This window comes from Halichoerus grypus, chromosome 6 (genome assembly GCF_964656455.1).
Source record: "Halichoerus grypus chromosome 6, mHalGry1.hap1.1, whole genome shotgun sequence".
Taxonomy (NCBI): domain Eukaryota; kingdom Metazoa; phylum Chordata; class Mammalia; order Carnivora; family Phocidae; genus Halichoerus; species Halichoerus grypus.
The window spans coordinates 86,308,965-86,328,657 of record NC_135717.1 but is presented as its reverse complement, the minus strand read 5'-3'; the positions used below and the strand labels follow the sequence as shown (position 1 = coordinate 86,328,657).

Here is a 19,693-nt window from a genome sequence, read left to right as displayed (position 1 = left end):
GGTCCACACCCTAAGAAAAAGACGAGTTACACTGGGTATGAACTGCACTTAGCTACAGAAGAGGGTCTATGAAGTAGCAATGCAAAATACATGGGGCAAGATGTTATAGTCAGGAAGGCAGTGCCTCTCAGGGAGAGAAAGGAAGACACCACAGAAAGCTGAAGCAATATCTTCTTGAGACACAAGCCAAGACCAAGCAAGACAGAGACAAGATAAAACTGGAAAATAACCAGGAAGTCTGTACACAGAATAATGATACATAATAGTGAAAATGTCCAAACTGTAGTAACTCAAGAAGATCCCAGAGCTGAGAAATAAATAAAACCACCCAACTTCAACTTTAGCTCCTCAACTGTCAAAAAAATCATATTGCTAGTAGTTGGTGAAGGAATATCCATAAGATTTAAAGAACCACCACCACAAAAATCACAACAGCAAAAATAAAATATCTGCATACATATATGGCTATACTCACACACAAACACACAAAGGGAAAACCAACCTTTTCAGCATTTTCAGTATGTGAATATACCCTAGAAAAGTAACAGCCATGAAACAGAGGAAGATTGATACCTGCTAAGATGACTAAAAGAGAATTAAACAAGTGAAAAACACCATGAAACATAAATGAAACACTCAAACAAGACATGTTCAAACAACAGGAAGACAGGATACAAAAGCTGATAGAAATCAAGAAAAAAATTTAAAGAGATAAAAATCACCTTAGAAATGAAGAGAAATTTTAATGTGTATAAGAGCACATACATCAATCAAAGGTACTGATAAAGGAGATAAAAGAAATGAGAAAGAAGAAAGTAACACAGAAATCATAAAAGACAATAATATTAAGAAAAAGACAAATATAAAAAGCAGACCATGATAAACAGACACATGAAAAAATGTTCAACATCACTCAATATCAGGGAAATACAAATCAAAATCACAATGAGATACCACCTCACACCAGTCAGAATGGCTAAAATTAACAAGTCAGGAAACAACAGATGTTGGTGAAGATGTGGAGAAAAGGGAACCCTCCTACACTGTGGGTGGGAATGCAAGCTGGTGCAGCCACTCTGGAAAACAGTATGGAGGTTCCTCAAAAAGTTGAAAATAAAACTACCCTATGACCCAGCAATTGCACTACTGGGTATTTACCAGTAAGATACAAATGTAGTGATCTGAAGGGGTACATGCACCCCAATGTTTATAGCAGCAATGTCCACAATAGCCAAACTATGGAAAGAGCCCAGATGTCCATCAACAGATGAATGGATAAAGAAGATGTGGTATATATACAGAATGGAATATTGTGCAGCCATCAAAAAATGAAATCTTGCCATTCGCAAAGACAGGGATGGAACTAGAGGGTATTATGCTAAGAGAAATAAGTCAGAGAAAGACAAATACCATATGATTTCACTCATATGTGGAATTTAAGAAACAAAACAGATGAACATTGGGAAGGGAGGGAAAAATAAAATAAGATGAAAATAGAGAGGGAAGCAAACCATAAGAGACTCTTAACTATAGGAAATAAATTGAGGGTTGCTGGAGAGGAGGGGGGATGGGGTAACTGGGTGATGGGCATTAAGGAGGGCACTTGATGTAATAAGCACTGGGTGCTGTATGCAACTAATGAATCACTGCATTCTACCTCTTAAACCAATAATAGAGTATATGTTATTAAATTGATCTTAAATAAAAATGTTTTTAAAAAGTAGGCCATGATAAACAAATAATTACATCTCTGAGGAGAAAAAACAAAGTAAGGAAATGAATTAATACTTAAAAAGAGAATTCAAGAAAGCTTTTTAAAAATAAATTACTTGAGGGACGCCAGGGTGGCTCAGGCAGTTAAGCGTCTGCCTTCAGCTCAGGTCATGATCCCAGGGTCCTGGGATTGAGTCTCATATCGGTCTCCTTGCTCAGTGGGGAGCCTGCTTCTCCTTCTGCCTGCCATTCCCCCTGCTTGTGCTTTCTCGCTGACAAACAAATAAAATCTTAAAAAAAAATAAATTACTTGAAAAAAATAAGATAAAGTAAATTACTTGAAGCCATATGTTGGAATGACAACATACATGGGAAAACTGATCCAGAAAGGTCAGCTCAAAGACATCCTACTAATAATGTTAGACTTTAAATGTGAAGATAAATTTCTCTGAGATAACAGGCAAATAGCACAAGTCACTTGAAAAGGAAAGAAAAAAACCTGATATCAGACTTCTCAACAACATTAATCAACAACATGAAAAAGAGAGCAAAATTAACACTAAGCTTAAGGAAAAAAGTGTGAGCCAATAATTTTTTATCTAGGCACACTGTCTTTCAAGTCCCAAGGTTGTTGGGGGGAAGGGAGAATGTTTTTAACATAAGAACTCGGGAAATACTGTATCTACCAGCCATTCATGAAAAATAAGTTAGAGACTGACATCTAATTAAGAGATATTTGAGGGAACTTTGGCAAAAGGAATGGTGGTGACATTTAAAATATTTAACTATAGATAGAAGCCTAAATAAAAGGAGGACTGGTGAATGATTGCAACATTACATTGCAATAATATATAGACAGATGACAGGAGATTCCACCTCCTGGGTGTCTTGTGAGGAAGTAGGGAGAAGGAGCTGAAAGTTACAAACACCTCCCCTAGCTGCACTTCAGTGGATGATGGAGTGTGAGAGAGAAAACTGTTGCCTCTTGAAAGGCTGCAGGGAAAGCAATGCCCATAGAGAAGAGTCAGGATTTAGTTGTGAGTTTGTAATATAAGGAGTCTATGGATAGAATGGAGGGCTCTATGAACTTGTATGGCCACCAAATTCTATCTTTCTTCCAATTAACCTTTAACTTAACCCTAGCATTCCTTCTGGGTATGCAGGTAGGTAACAATCATAGAAACATCAGCAGTACCTGTAATTTTTCATCTCTAGAAATCATAAATCACTATTATTATAGATACCTCAAATTATCTTTACCTTTCTCACTGCTCTTTCTGCCAGATATTAGTATTGTATGACAAGAGAAGCACAGGGATTACCAAATCACATTAAGAATATGCTTTAATTGGGGCTCCTGGGTGGTTCAGTTGGAAGAGCATGTGACTTTTGATCTCTGAGTCATGGGTTCAAGCCCCACACTGGGTGTAGACATTACTTAAATAAATAAGCCTTAAATATATATACTTCAGTCTATCTGGATTCCTTTAAAATTCCATGTATTTTCATTTTATTCACTTAGAAAAACATTCTTCTAGAGGGTATTATGCTAAGCGAAATAAGTCATTCAGAGAAAGAGAGTATCATATGATCTCACTGATACGAGGAATTTGAGGAACAAGACAGAGGACCATAGGGGAAGGGAGGAAAAAATGAAACAAAATGAAACCAGAGAGGTAGACAAACCATGAGAGATGCTTAATCTCAGGAAACAAACTGAGGGTTGCTGGAGTGGAAGGGGGTGGGAAGGATGGGGTGGCTGGGTGATAGACATTGGGGAGGGTATGTGCTATGGTGAGCGCTGTGAATTGTGTAAGACTGTTGAATCACAGACCTGTACCTCTGAAACAAAGAATACATTATATGTTAAAAAAAAAAAGAAGATAGTAGGAAGGGAAAAATGAAGGCGGGGAAATCGGAGGGGGAGACGAACCATGAGAAACTATGGACTCTGAGAAACTGAGGGTTTTAGAGGGGAGAGGGGTGGGGGGATGGGTTAGCCTGGTGATGGGTATTAAGGAGGGCACGTATTACATGGAGCACTGGGTGTTATACGCAAACAATGAATCATGGAACACTACATCAAAAACTAATGATGTAATGTATGGTGATATAACATAATAAAATAAAATTAAAAAAAAAACAAAACATTTTTCTGAGGACATCATAGTCTTCACCAGTCTGCCAAAGTAGTCCATGGTACAAAAAAGTTTAAGATCCCCTGAGTTCAAACAAGGAAGGTACAGCAAACTGTCAGAAAAATAGATGAGAACATGAGGTTTTTGCTGATGATTTACTGTGAATTGCAGTGGACACGGTGAAGGATTTGGAGTGAGGAGGGAGATGAAGTCAGCAAGTAATTCAAATTATGAGTTGTCTGAAAATAAGACCAGTATGACAGTATTCTGCTCTTTTTTTTTTTAAGATTTTATTTATTCATTTGAGAGACAGAGAGAGAACACAAGCAGGGGGAGAGGCAGCGGGAGGGGGAGAAGCAGACTCCCTGCTGAGCAGGGAGCCCGACATGGGGCTCAATCCCAAGACCTGGAGATCATGACCTGAGCTGAAGGCAGATGCTTAACCATCTGAGCCACCCAGGCACCCCAGCATTCTGTTCTTGATACATGTAGAAAGTGTAGTCATTTGCCTGACTTGACCATAAATAATCAGTAGCATAACTAAAGACAAAATGTCACCAGAAAATATAAGATTCTAAAGAACGGTAAACAGTATTTCAACAAGGAAAAGAAAATAAATTTAAACATCTGTCTACATAGGTTTGTGTTTGATCACCTCTGATAATAAAAGATGAGAGAAATGACCCAAGCTAACACATTGAACCCAGAATCTATGAAGGGGCAGCTATATCAATACATTGACCAGATCCAGTGTTATAATCTATCCTCTTGGTCTAAAATCCTTAAAGTCCATTCTCACATGTATTCTTGGAGTGTCTGCCAATATAAATCAGTGAAATCTTGCAATTCTTTTGGAGTACTGATGTTTTCCCTTTTGGTCAGACTTGGTAACCACCTTCCCTCTTTTCCTCCCCCCCATTGACTGGAACGTGCTGCGTATGACTTTGGTTATGGGCCTAGAGACAAAAATCGTGATTCTGCTTATATTTAAAAAAATACAAGAAAAAGCTAAAGACAAATGACAAAGTGGGGAAGTATTGTCGATACAAATATGCTAATTTCTCTAATATATAAACACCATAGAAATTCATAAAAAGGTAGAAAAATGAGCAAAAATATAAACAGTCCACAAAAAAAATTCAAATGGCTTTTAATTATACGAAACGATATTTGACTCCTAACCCACCTAATGGGTGGGATTCTTCCTCTTCAGTCCCTATACTCATTGTCTGTTGTCACCAGTATTCTTAAAACACATGTGCAAATGATGTTGGGCATTTGCTTGAGATCATCACCCCAAGTCCTTTCCCTCTGACAGAGAAGCTTCTCCAGTTATAGCAAAGCCTAGAAACCTCCAGCTTACATGGTAAGTTGGTGAACTATTAAAGTCAGTGCAGGAGAACATTAATATAGTGTGGTTTATTGTTTTCTGGATTTAGATGCTATGTGTTTTAAATCATGAAACAACCAAAAAAGTATACAAATAGTAAACATATGATCCAATATGTTTTGTCTTTGAAATTGGTATCCATTATTATAAAAGCATTATAAAGAAGATTGCACTCAGATTTTAACATACAGATTCTGAGGTCAAATTCTGAGTAATAACAGGCACAACTGGAATGTCTTCAGTGCTCAGTCTTCCCCATTACAGGACGGAAGAGCTGGAAAGTCAAGTAATCATCTTTACGAGAAAATTGAAAACCACTGCTGCCCTACCTGAGTTATCCTAATTAATGAAGTGAATACATTGCTTTAAGACTGAAATTAGTCATGTTAACTGTCAACACTCTAAATCCACAATTATTTTTAAGCTCCAAAACATGCATTTGCACCAAATGGACCATAATCTGGGAGTACTTTGCAAGTCATCAGAGATGGTAATGTGCCACATCTGCAAATTAAATTGGATCCATATTTTCCAAGTAATTAATTTTTTTCTTGAAGTTCCTGGTCAAAAGCTTAAATTCGATAACTCCAAAATATACAAAGCTTAAAATGAGAAAGATTGTGCAAATCCAAGAAATCAGATCCATTCCTATTTTCATCTTGGAGGCTTTCAATCATTACTGCACATGAAAGATATTACTGGCCAATCAGTGAAGTCTTTAGGTAGTTCTCACCCGGAGCAGACTGGCTATCTCACTGACCTGGATCAAAGCTGACAAAGAGGACAGAAAAAGACAACTTCAGCATGACCTACATGACAGACATATACACCATTCTTCACTGGTCAGCTGAAAGCCAATTCATCGTCAGTGATATCCCAAATCAGAACTCTCTGCTGACAGGCTAAGTACAACGGAGGTAATATATACCATCCTGATCGCTGCTGAATTGACTATAGGAATTTGGGAAAATGGATTTCTTGTACTGGTTAACTGCACTGGCTGGCTCAAAAGGAGAGATACCTCCATGATTGACATTATCTTGGTAAGCTTACCCATCTCCAGAATCTGTTTGTTGTGTTTGATATCTTTAGATGGCTTTATTATATGTATCTCCCGAGATAGATATGCCGGTAGCAAGCTAATGAGCATTGTGGATGTTTTCTGGACACTTAGCAATCATTCAAGTGTCTGGTTTACTTCTTGCCTCAGCATGTTCTATTTACTGAAGATAGCCAATATATCCCACCCATTTTTCCTCTGGCTGAAACTAAAGATTAACAGAGTCGTCCTGGGGATTTTTCTGATGTCCTTCCTTACCTGTATAATTATTAGTGTTTCATTGAATGAGGACTTCTGGGATCCCTTCAAAGGCAATCATAAGGAAAACATAACTTGGGAATTCAAAGTGAGTAAAATCCCAAGTGCTTTCAAACTGGTTATCCTGAACCTGGAGGCTATCATTCCCTTTGTTCTTTGCCTAACCTCATTTCTCTTGTTACTTTTCTCCCTATTTAAACATACCAAGCAGATGAAACTTAATGCCACAGGGTCCAGAGACCCCAGCACAGAGGCCCACGTGAGGGCCATAAAGGCAGTGATCATCTTTCTGCTTCTCTTCATTATGTACTATGCAGTCTTTCTTGTAGTAACCTCTAGCTTGCTGATGCCTCAGGGAAAATTAGTGGTGATGTTTGCTGGCATGATAGCTGTCATTTTCCCATCAAGCCATTTGTTCATCCTGATAATGAGGAACAGCAAACTGAGGGAGGCTTTTCTGAAAGTGCTAAGGATTGTGAAGAGTTTCCACAGAAGAAGGAAACCTTTCGTTCCACAGAGAATCCTGAATACAAGGAGAAAGAAATCAACAAAAGACCTTCTCCCTTCTCCCAATTGATTACATTCATTTTTTTATACATGCTATTAGAAATCATTAATATCTATCATTATCCTAAATTTTCCTTTGTGTTCCTTAACATTTCTGTTCTGGTTAACTTTAAATGAAATGTTATTGAACCACATATATTTCTTTGTCTTTGCAGGAAAAAATGAATCCAAATCCCATGCTAACATTTCATATCATTGCCTAAATGCAAAGAGATTCTACTTATTTCTGTCATATCTGGTAAAGGCCTTGAACTCAAAAAGTAGAAGAATTTTAAGCAAACAGACTTTGGGGAAGAGATTTTAAAACATATCAGTCCTTCCTATAAAATCAATCATGTAAAAAACTATCTACTTTGAGCTGGAAGTCAGTACTTATCTTTTCTGCCCTGTCCTCTCCATTTCTAGAATGGCTCGTCCTCATAAAGATGGAGAAAAAACACTCTGGTGAGATCCTCCCTAGGGTGAAATATAATGTAAGAAAAGAGGGGTGACCTCAAGAAAAGATTTGACTAGGAAAGGGGATAAGGGGTGTACAGTTATAAATATGCGTATCAAACCACCCTAGCTGGTGATGCCAGTTTTAGGAGTCAGTTCTCAAAGATTCTTTGGAATGTTTTCCTACCCTTCTAGACTCAAGAATCTTTGACATGGGGCGCCTGGGTGGCTCAGTTGGTTAAGCAACTGCCTTCGGCTCAGGTCATGATCCTGGAGTCCCGGGATCGAGTCCCGGATCGGGCTCCCTGCTCGGCAGGGAGTCTGCTTCTCCCTCTGACCCTCCTCCCTCTCATGCTCTCTGTCTCTCATTCTCTCTCAAATAAATAAATAAAAAAATAAATAAAAAAAAGAATCTTTGACATGTGTTTTTTGTTTTGTTTTGTTTTGTTTTAGCATCATTCTCTTTTCTATTCTGTTTCTGATAACATTTTACAGATAACTAGTTTTCCTTAAATTATTAACTTCATGCTTTCCTACTACACACTATGCACACATAAGAAATAGGAAAAATACTAGATATGTTTCTTACATTATGGAAGTACTTAAATAAAATTAGAAGAACCCTAGTTTATGTGATTTGTATTACCTAGTTTATGTGATTTGTATTACCTAGATTTGTGGGCTAGGTTTCCAAAGAAAGAATAAATCAATTTAACAGTAGACTTAGTCCTATTCCCTGGAAATATAATTCAGTAAATATTTTCTTAAAGGTGATTGCCCCATCTAGAGAAATGACTACAATGTAGAATGTGAGATTATAAATCTTATAAAAGGAGTTGATTGTAAATAGTATAAAGTGTGTTTTCTTAATTTTATATGAAAATATTCATTATCCAAGAGACAACATTTCAGGAAGTGAGTTGTCATGGACAGCATTTCCCATATTAAATAAAACCAAACATAGCAAATCTTTATCTAGCATCTTTCACTTCTATTAAAAAAAAACTCCATAGAGAAAAAATTTTTAGTAAATATTGCCATGTGCCTGCCTAATAACACTATGTCATTTATAATTAGATTTGTATCATACCCTTCTCTAATTAACCATTTATATGAAAACAAAATTACTATCCTCTGACTGAAAGTTAATTTTCTACAACTGATTGTACTGATCATTTCCAAAATTAAAATTCATTTCCACTAGGAAACTTTTGATTAATTTATAATTTATGGTGAAGAAAATGGACTTTCATTTACGCATTGTGATTTTTATGGAATACATGTTTTCATTTGCTTTCTCTGGCTCTGTATTCAAAATTCAATTTGACGGGGTCAAAATACACAGAAGCCTGTTGCAAATTCATGAAATATAATCTCTTTTAATTTGTATAAGAGCAGTTTCAAGCAAACATTTCCCTTATCACTCACTAAAGGGTGATGATTATAATTTGCCCTAGCTCAAAGCTAGTCAAACTGTTTGGAGCAACTAGTTGGTTGTCCTCGTGAATGGAGAAGCAATTCTATTTCAAAAGAGAGCTGGGTACTTCTGGAATTATATTAAAGTCAAAATAGTGGATGAGATGAAAATATTATTCCATGATTTGAAGAACTTATTTACCATGCTCCAACTGAGCGTCTGTAAATTAGCCCATCTGTAGTGATATTAGAGATCAGGGTCTTCTCCCTACCAACATGCTCAGTACGGAAGACAACATCTTTGTGATCATTGTAACTGGAGAATTCATAATAGGAATGTAGGGGAATGTATACATCGGACTAGTAAACTGGATTGACTGGATTAAGAAGAAAAAGATCTCCTCAATTGACTATATCCTCACCAGTCTAGCCATCTCCAGAATTTGTTTGCTCTGTGTACTGATACTAAATGGCATCATAATGGTATGCTACCCAGATTTTTATGAAAATGATAAACTACAGGCAGTCATTAGTATCTTCTGGACACCCACCAACTACTTAAGTACGTGGTTTGCCACCTGCCTCAATGTTCAAGATAGCCAATTTCTCCCATCCACTTTTTCTCTGGCTAAAGAGAAGAATTGACAGAGTGATTCACTGGATTCTGCTGGGTTGTTTGGCCATTTCCTCTTTTGATCAGCCTTATACTAGCAACAACACCAAATTATGATTATGAGTTTCATAAAATTATAAATCATAAAAGAAACTGCACTGAAATGTTCCATGTGAGTAAAAGTCAATACTTCAACCCTTTGACTCTCTTTAACCTGTTGGCAATTGTCCCATGTACTGTATCATTGATCTCATTTTTCCTTTTAATTATGTCCCTGTGGAGACATATCAAGCAAATGAAACTCAGTGTTACAGGCTGTGGAGACCCCAGCACAGAGGCCCATGTGAGAGCCATGAAAACTATGACTTCATTTCTCTTCCTCCTTTTTGTGTACTATGGGGCTTCTCTTTTGGCGACTTTTAGCTACCCTATGAAAGAAAGCAAGTTAGCTGTGATGTTAGGAGAAATTATAGCAATTCTCTATCCTTCTGGTCATTCACTTATTTTAATTATTAGAAATAACAAGCTGAGGCAGACATATATCAGGATGCTGAGATATGGGAGAACAGTCTGCATGATGTAAAAATCTTAGCTTTATAAATGGACTTTGCTAATAAAAAATACATTCTCATTTTTTCCAGTTATCCTGCTTATTTCGGGTAACATCTTTAAGTGTTCGAGACCTATTAGCACTTGAATGTATATATCCCTTTTGTCTGTGTACACTCCAGATTCTCATCTTCACACGCCCTTTCCTCCAAGAGTTTGAGAGCTCACACTTCCCTTTTTGCCTTCTTACTGCAGATGTTAGGCATGTACTGCCGAGTTAAGTTCCTTTGAGTTTTTACTTAGGCCCATGATAAAGAGCACTGAACCGCACTGTTTTTTCATTTTTTTCCTATCATACATTTTTTCATAGCTGACCCTTAATTTTGCTCCCTTCATGGCTCTGTTGGGTCACTCTCATTTGGCTTATTAACTAGGAACTCAGATCTCCCCTGTCCCATCTCTGGTTCAGTGTCCCAGTTACGTATCTGTCTCCTCCCAGATGAGTGATGCTTTAGGTGGTCTCCTAGATAATATTTCCTGGTTGATTTTATTCTGGCACCTCTTTATTCATTTTCCTTGAAATTAAATTTCCTTACAAACAACTTGCTGTTCAGGCAGCAATAGGATGGGAATAGATCCCTTTCAAGTATCTCTCTCTACGGACATTCCTAAGTGCTCTTTACAATCTGGATAAAGGGATGGGACAATTAATTTCGATCAGACTGCTTTACTCAGGCTCCTTTCTTAATAAGACCTGCAGGGGTTCTTTTTACTTAGGACTTTAGAAAAGCAATTAATTGGGAAGAAATTAACGTACATTTTGGAATAACTACATGCTATCACTAAAAAAGCAATGTATGCCATAACACATACAGAGTAAATTACAAAAAAATAATAAAAAATAAGAGTCACTACTAAATTGTTGTTCTACTGTGAACATCAAATCCTTCCTCACTAGAGTAGTATTGAAATACTTGATCTGGAATATCTAAGTTCATGTCTGTTCTGATATGGCTGTGCATTTCAGGTCCTACCATGTGCTATGTCAAATTCTGGTCTATTTCAATCTACTTATTTTGTTTTGTTATAACCAAAATATTAATTACCTGAAGATTATCCACTTTTCTGCATATGATGATGTAAAATTCACTCTGGAAAGTCCCAATATTTACAGTCTTAAGTACATAAACTTCATCAACTATATTTCTAATATCTTAGCATTTAAATTGCTATTTGTTGTACAAGACAGGAGAATTGATATTCTTTTGATGGAATATATTAGTATATTCTACAAAATACCTGTTAATCCTACGCTGGAATGAACTTTACATTCTTCTGCAAGTTTAGATGAAATAAATGTTTTGTAAGATTAGTACTTCTGGGAAAGTTTCCCTCCGTTAGTGTGAAGTCCTTCCTTCCATGTTTAGTTTTCTGTATCTTCAGTGTTTGAAGTACCTCCACTGACCACCAAAGTTCAAAATAGTTCAAGGTAGTAAGGGTTCAAAGTAGTAAGCTGGTGACAAAATGCTCTCTTGCAATTTTTTTTTCTGTTTTCTTTTCTATTTTTTTTTATTGTAGTAGGGCATTCAATATGAGAGCTATGCTTTTAAAAGGCGAAAGATTTATGCGATCTGAAGAGAAACCAGAGTATGAGATCTATGCTTTTAACAAATTTTTAAGTGTACAATATAGTGTTGTTAACTATAGGCACAATATCGTAGAGCGTATCTCTAGAATGTATTCATCTTGAGTAACTGAAACTTGATACTCATTGAATAGCAACTCTGCATTCTTATCTCCCCTCAAGCCCTGGCAACTACTATTTTACTCTTTGCTTTTATTACCTGACTATTCTAGATAACTATATAAGTGGAATAGGGCAATATTTGTCCTTTTGTAACTAGCTCATTTAACTCAGCATACTGTCCTCCAAGTCCACCTAGGTTTTTGTATATTGCAAAATTTTCTTCTCTTTAAGACTGAATGATGTTCCATTGTCTGTATGTAACACATTCTTTTTATTCATTCATATGTCCATGGGCAATTAGAGTGTTTCTACATTTAGCTGTTGTGCATAACACTGCAATAAACATGGGTGCTAATATCACTTTGAGATCCTGATTTCAATTCTTTTAGAGAAATACCCAGATTTGGGGATGCTGGATCATGTGGTAGCTGTATTTTTAATCTTTTGAGGAACTTTCATCCTGTTTCCGTAGTAGCTGCACTATAACTTACACGCTATACAACACAAGTATGCAGAAAATCTATACTTACCTGCAAAAGCGACAAAAAACAAAGATGTACAAAAATGTATTTGTAAAGGTATTATCATAGTTACTGAGGCCCTTTATTTACCAGGGCACTGTGGAGAAGAAAATGATGTGCTTGGGTCAGGGATCATTTCTAGGATCAGAAGAAAGCAGTCATCTGTGAACATGGCTGCAAAATGAGATAGTGTGTCCAAAAATCAGGGCTGCATTTTAGGAGGTTTGTCCTTTAAGGAAGGATGGGAAGATATGTGTTCCCAAAGAAAGTATCAGCAGGCAGAATTATTCTGTGGAAATACTATGTAGCAAAGTGTTTCTCAGTAACTCTAAATTAGGGAACCTACTTCAAAATAAGAGTAGCCTGTAAGAGTGAGGTAAACTTAATCATCAGTCTCTTGCCTGATAGTCTAGAAAGGCTAAGGATCTAGATTCTCAGATGCAATTTGGCATGGTGGAGGGTGGAGAGTAGATCAAAACACAGGATTTTAATCTCTTCTCTCGTATGTACAACTGCGCTCGAGAACATTTTAAATGTAAAGGGAAAATATAAAGGTAATCAATACTCCATTAGGGCTCCTTCATCTTATCATATATAGCAACACAAACTAAATGACCATTAAATTGACTTGACTAAGAAAACAATGCATTATTTTAAGAGACCTTGTGCATGTAACTCTTCATCTGAATAACCAAGATAAATGAGCTAAAATATTTTTTTAGACCCAAATAAGCTATATTTAGTGTAACCTTTTAAATCCCTGAAAATGTATAGTTCTCAATGTTAACCCAAACTTTGGATTTTTAGCAGTAATCAATATTATCATTTAGCAAAATGAAGATTGCTCTACAAATTTCAATTTTGGCCTGTTTTCTAATTGCTAAAAAATCCTTGGAATTTAAATTTGCCAGATAAAATACAGGACACCCAATTAAATTTGAATTTTAGTACTTCTTAGAAGTGCTAATCTCATGCAATTTGGGACATATACTAAAAAAAAAAATCATTCATTGTTTATTTGAAATTCAAGTTTAACTGGGTGTCCTGTATTTTTATTTGTTAAATCTAGCAGCCTTATTGAGGCTACTAGTATATGTTGCAGATTAATGAATCCAAAACTTGCAAAACATAGCCTTGCAAAACATAGACAGTGCAGGACCATGAAAGGAAACAGGTCTAATTTGCATACTAAAATGTAGCTCAGCCTAAATTAACCATATGTGGAAAAATAAAGCCTGCTGATACGGGTTTTACATACAGGTGATACATGCAGTGGCCAGGCCAGGGATTGCCAGCCACATTCGCTTCTCAAGACTAATTAGGATTTAATGATGATAGCTACAGTCTTCGTTTCTCACTCCAGTCTCTGCCCTAAGACAGACTACAATAAGAGAGGCAAAGAAAATTATAGCAAAATCTAAGAAGTAGGTGTACCTATCAAACTATATCAGTTCAACTAGAAACGAATTGGATATTTCTGTATTTTTTTTTTTTTTTTTTTTAAAGATTTTATTTATTTATTTGAGAGAGAGAGAGAGCACAAGAGGGGGGAGCGGGAGAGGGAGAAGCAGACTCCCTGCTGAGCAGGGAGCCCGATGCGGGACTCGATCCAGGGTCTCCAGGATCATGACCTGAGCCGAAGGCAGTTGCTTAACCAACTGAGCCACCCAGGCGCCCAGGATATTTCTGTATTTTAACATGCCGGATAAAGTGGAGACCACCTTAATGCTCATGGCAGCTGGAGAGTTTTCAATGGGGATTTTAGGAAATGCATTCATTGGATTGGTGAACTGCATGGGTTGGATCAAGAATAGGAAGATCGCCTCCGTTGATTTAATCCTCACAAGTCTGGCCATATCCAGAATTTGTCTATTATGTGTAATACTATTAGATTGTTTTATCTTGGTGCTGTATCCAGACGTGTATACTACCGGTAAACAAATGAGAATCATTGATTTTTTCTGGACACTAACCAACCATTTAAGTGTCTGGTTTGCCACCTGTCTCAGCATTTTCTATTTCCTCAAGATTGCGAATTTCTTCCATCCTCTTTTCCTCTGGATGAAGAGGAGAATTGACAGTGTGATTCCTAGGATCCTGCTGGGGTGCTTGGTCCTCTCTGTGTTTATTAGCCTTTTTGTCACTGAGAATTTGAATGATGATTTCAGGTATTGTGTTAAGACAAAGAAGAAAACAAACTTAACTGTGAGATGCAGAGTAAATAAAGCTCAATATGCTTCTATCAAGATTTGCCTCAACCTGTTAACGCTATTCCCCTTTTCTGTGTCCCTGATCTCATTTCTCCTCTTGATCCTCTCCCTCTGGAGACATACCAGGCAGATGAAACTCAATGCCACAGGGTGCAGAGACTTCAGCATAGAAGCCCACGTGGGAGCCATGAAAGCTGTCATCTCCTTTCTCCTCCTTTTCATTGCCTACTGTTTGGCCTTTCTCGTAGCCACCTCTAGCTACTTTATGCCAGAGACTGAATTAGCTGTGATCACTGGTGAGTTGATAGCTTTAATCTATCCCTCAAGCCATTCATTTATCTTAATTCTGGGGAGCAATAAATTAAGACAGGCATCCCTAAGGGTGCTATGGAAAGTAAAGTATATCCTAAACAGGAGAAATTTCTAACACCATAAACAGATCTGAAGGCTAACTATCATTTACTAGGACAAAGCAAGACATGATGTTTCTTAGTTGTCTTCAGTTCTTGCATTAATGTTGGTTTCATATGGTTAATTACTCTTAAATGTACTTAGTATATCTATAATGTAATTTAGGAAATCTCATGTAGAGCTGATTTTGCCTCTTTCTCTCTGTCTCTCTCTTCTCTCTCTCTCCTTCCCTTCAGAGTTTTTTTTTTTTTAAACATGTTTTGGAACATATAAAAGTTAATATCTTAATATTAACTGTCAGAAGAGAGAGTATTTCAAGTTCTAAATCATTTCTCTAGATGCAAAATTGTATGACTAGTTCAGAACAACTGTAATAGTATCTAGCTATTATTTGCATCCCTATGAAAAGCAGCTCACTCATCCCCACAATCCTAGTTAGATTTTTTTCTCAGATCATCCAACTAGACTCCATCTTTGGAAAAAGCTCAATATGGTGACAGTTCTTAATCAAATGTTATGCAATTCTGTGAATGTAGCAGAAATTAATGCTGATTATAATCACAGTTAAGATATATATTGTGATTAAAGTAAATATTGTCACAACAAGTTCAAAAATTATTTTAGGACTATAGATCAATGAAAGAAAGATACTCTGTAAGTGTGAGAGAAGGAGAGTTTATATAGAAAGTTTCTATAAAACAAAGTTGGCTAAAAAAAGAACGATTGATTGCTTACTGAAGTACATTTTTCCACAAAAAACACGTGTAAGTTTGCTTTTAGCAGACTAGGAACCAGGCACTGAATGTCAAGATATCCTTTTATTTATTTATTTATTTATTTATTTTTAATTAACATATAATGTATTATTCATTTCAGGGGTACAGGTCTGTGATTCATCAGTCTTACACAGTTCACAGCGCTCACCATAGTACATACCCTCCTCAGTGTCTATCACCCAGCCACCCCATCCTTCCCACCCCCCTCCACTCAGCAACCCTCAGTTTTTTTCCTGAGATTAAGAGTCTCTTATGGTTTGTCTCCCTCTCTGGTTTTGTCTTGTTTCATTTTTCCTTCCCTTCCCCTATGGTCCTCTGTCTTGTTTCTCAAAATCCTCATATCAGTGAGATTATATGATACTTATCTTTCTCTGACTGACTTATTTCGCTTAGCATAATACCCTCTAGTTCCATCCATGTCATTGCAAATGGCAAGATTTCATTTTTTTTGATGGCTGCATAATTGAATGTCAAGATATCCTTAGAAGATGAGACCTTCAATCAAAAACTTATGTATTGAGATGTTAAAACATCAAAACTATCAAAGGAGATATTGATTCAATACAGATCATCGCTACATGCCAGGAGAATACTATTTGGATTATACGTATGTTATCTATGAAATATCTCTTTGGGAAATTCCAACAAAAGCAAATCATTTATGTTGCAGAAAGGATATTTTGGAGTGATTGACTCTGTTACTAACCAGCCTAGAATAGCCATAAATTTTGTGTGTAGAAAAGAAAATGTTTGCAAATATTCTCATCAATAAGTTTGGCACAAATAAAAATTAATTCTACATTAGTTTCATATATTAATTTTTCTTCTCAAATCTGACAGTGCAAGATACACATTGATTAAATTGATAAATTTAAAAAGATTTATATTGAGTGCCTTGTAAGTTAAAGAAACAACAGAAAATTAGATGCATACATTGAAGCTTACATTCTTTTTGATATGGTCTTAAAGAATACCGTCTCCCACCTCCTACCTAGGCGGAGACCAATATATTTGAATTTATTAGGCATGGGAATAAAAAAACCCCTGAGGGCTAAAGGAAATCTTGGAAACTCCATGTTTGATGTCTTTGTGTTGTGGACCTGAGAAATTTGATCATCTACTTACATTAGAAATATTAACACCTCAACATTCAATTTCTCTGTGAAGAGTAGCCAGGCAAAGAATACTAAGGTGGAAAAGAAGCCATATTAGAAATCTCTTACTGCACACAATTCTACTTACTGGCATATGTAGGATGAAAGTGATGTAACCAAAGTAAGTGTTTTATCTTCTGAGATTATATTAATTCTGAGAAATAAGGCAACAGTGATAAAAACTCAGGGTTGAAAGAAGACTTGTACTATTTCTTTTATTCCCAGTGTTGGGAGTAGAGTTTTTCAGGCTTACTCTAAGAGATTGAAGCAAACAGTTTACAGAGAATGCAAGCAAATTCCTTCTTGTTTTTATTCCTTGTTTAATAAGTACATATCCACTCATACACTGAATATCTGAGCATTATACATGATCCTATATGCTGTAAATACAGATAAAATGTGACAAAGTCTGTGCTCTCGTGTAATGCACAGTCATAGAAAACATTATGGAAGACAGATATTAATCAAGTAAACAAACTCAGAGTTACAAATCATGATTGATACAACTGAGAATAACTGGAGAAAAAGAAGAGCTTTATAGAGGGTAGTCAGAATAGACCTACTTGAGAAACTGAGATTTCAAACTGAAACTTGAATCACAGATATAATCCAGCCATGTGCCATCCAGGACAAATAATCTCCCAAAAAGATGGTACTGCAAGTGCCACTACCCCGAGGAGCAAGTGTTTGAAGAAGAGCAATGAGATTTGAGTGACCAGAGCATGGTGAGCAAGGGGTGACTGGCAAGATCATGAAAAAGCCTTATAAGTCACAAGAGAGAATTTAGATTTAAGTGCAATGGGAAGACATAAAAAGGAATTGAAACCATGTGTAACATAATTTGATTTATATGAAAATTTAGGTTTACTTTGGTTATAAGAACAATGGATGTACTATGTAGTTGTGTTGGAATGGGCAAGAGTACAATTAAGGGGACCAGCTAATAAGTTATAGTATAGTAAGTTGTCTCTATGAGAAATCATAGTGGCTCAATTTGGATGGTGGTAATTGAGTTAGGACATTTTTTTTTAAGATTTATTTATTTATTGGGGGGAGGAGGCAGAAGGAGAGAATATCCAAGCATAGAGCATGTAGCAGGGCTCCACCTCACAAAATCATGACCTGAGCCAAAAGCAAGAATCAGACGGTTAACCGACTGAATCACTCAGGCACTTTTAGAGTTCTGATATTTTTAAAAAGATGAATTCTATATATTGTATAGATAAAGCTGATAGGTCTTATTACTCAATTAGATAAAGGGAAGGAATTGAAGAAAAAGAAGATTCAAAAAACTTTTAGATCATTTATACTTTAACAATTGAGACTACATTGCTACCTAAGATTGAGTGGCAAATGTTGATCAAGGACGGGAGAACAAAAATCAAAAATTCTATTTTTTAACATATTAGACATAGGAGAACTATGAAATAACCAAGTGAAAATGACAACTAGGTAACTGGGTATATGAATCTTTCACTAAGGATCGAAATAAGAGATACATAACAAAATAAAATAAAACTAAAAAATAAAATAAAATTAAATTAAATTAAAAAAATCAATCAATCAGCTGCTGGGGTATCATAGTCACATGGTATCCCAAGACCAGGTGTTCAACCTCTATCAGGGCACGAAAGCAAAATAAAAGCGATTTTGAACATGAAAAAAAAAAAAAAGAATAAAAAAATGGGTTACAAGACCTAAACATATAATTTGAAAATTCAGTTGAATTCTTTGTAACACACCCTGAGGATAACTTGTAAGTAAATTATCTTTTAAATTGTGTGTGATATTCTTTCTCTGTTAAAAAGAAGTACCAGTTTTGAAAATAATGGAATTCATAAGGATTAAGAAGTTCAAATATGATACTGTAAGAGCTATTATCCATCGGATCCAATTCTTCTTTTTATATATTCCTTCTGATAGCACACATATTGGGGTAACTGCAAACCTAGCTATGAGAGAGTCATTCAATCATGTATACTCCATTTTTGCTCATTTCTTCTTGCCCTTTTTAAATCTCTTTTTATTTGACTCTAGCAACCTAATCATTGCCTCAATACTCCAGGTCCATAGGATGTGTGTCACTTATTTATATCAGATAGTCGTGCAGTACAATGTTGAATTTAGTACTTCATTATACACTACTTTACTAAGTATATAATCAAGCCTTACTCACCAATGAAGATTGTCTGTTCCGTGAGGGCAATAAGCTCCAACACATATTTCTTTTGTATCTGTAGAAACACATCTTCAATTTAAAGCTACTAGACTGGGGTGCCTGGGTGGCTCAGTTGGTTAAGCATCAGCTTTTGGCTCAGGTCATGATTCCAGGGTCCTGGGATCAAGTCCCATGTCAGGCTCTCTGCTCTGTGGGGAGCCTACTTCTCCCCTTCCCTCTGCCTGCAGCTCTGCCTGATTGCTCCCTCTCTCTCTGTGTCAAATAAATAAATAAAATCTTTAAAAAAAATGAAGCTAATAGATTGAAGACCGCTGGATTTCTAAAATTATATTTAAAACAACTCTTTCATCAAATTAATGATTAAAATTGCAAAAATTTATTTTTTTGACCAATGTCACAAGTATAGCAATAAGAACTCTTGTCTTTGATTGATGACTTCAATGACTTATTAGAAATACTATTCAAAATAAAACAAATTGTTCCCTAAAATCTCAACAGCATATAACTAAAGTAATAGGACACAACTCTTGAGAGGCAATGAGAGTAAGTTCAGAAC

At 36.1% G+C, this 19,693-nt stretch overlaps 3 protein-coding genes across 3 annotated transcripts; all 3 read left to right on the top strand.

Annotated features, from left to right (window-relative positions):
* Positions 1–3,986: 3,986 nt before the first annotated feature.
* On the top strand, positions 3,987–7,136 carry TAS2R9 (taste 2 receptor member 9). The gene is made up of 2 exons (XM_036076201.2): positions 3,987–4,030; positions 6,143–7,136. The coding sequence occupies exons 1-2, from the start codon at positions 3,987–3,989 to the stop codon at positions 7,134–7,136; spliced, it is 1,038 nt and encodes a 345-aa protein (XP_035932094.2).
* Positions 7,137–9,253: 2,117 nt separating this feature from the next.
* Positions 9,254–10,173, top strand: TAS2R8 (taste 2 receptor member 8). Its single transcript, XM_036076199.2, is given in 3 exon segments — positions 9,254–9,567; positions 9,569–9,665; positions 9,667–10,173. Coding segments are annotated over 3 exon segments (918 nt in total).
* A 3,932-nt stretch (positions 10,174–14,105) lies between these two features.
* Positions 14,106–15,044, top strand: TAS2R7 (taste 2 receptor member 7). Its single transcript, XM_036075420.1, has one exon. It carries the CDS (start codon positions 14,106–14,108, stop codon positions 15,042–15,044), a length of 939 nt encoding a protein of 312 aa, XP_035931313.1.
* The last annotated feature ends 4,649 nt before the right edge of the window (positions 15,045–19,693 follow it).

Coding starts and splice junctions, on each gene's coding strand:
- TAS2R9 (XM_036076201.2), top strand. CDS start 3,987: ATGAGGTTTTTGCTGATGATTTACTGTGAATTGCAGTGGACACG. Junction 4,031..6,142: donor TGTGAATTGCAGTGGACACG/GTGAAGGATTTG, acceptor CTCTGCTGACAG/GCTAAGTACAACGGAGGTAA.
- TAS2R7 (XM_036075420.1), top strand. CDS start 14,106: ATGCCGGATAAAGTGGAGACCACCTTAATGCTCATGGCAGCTGGAGAG.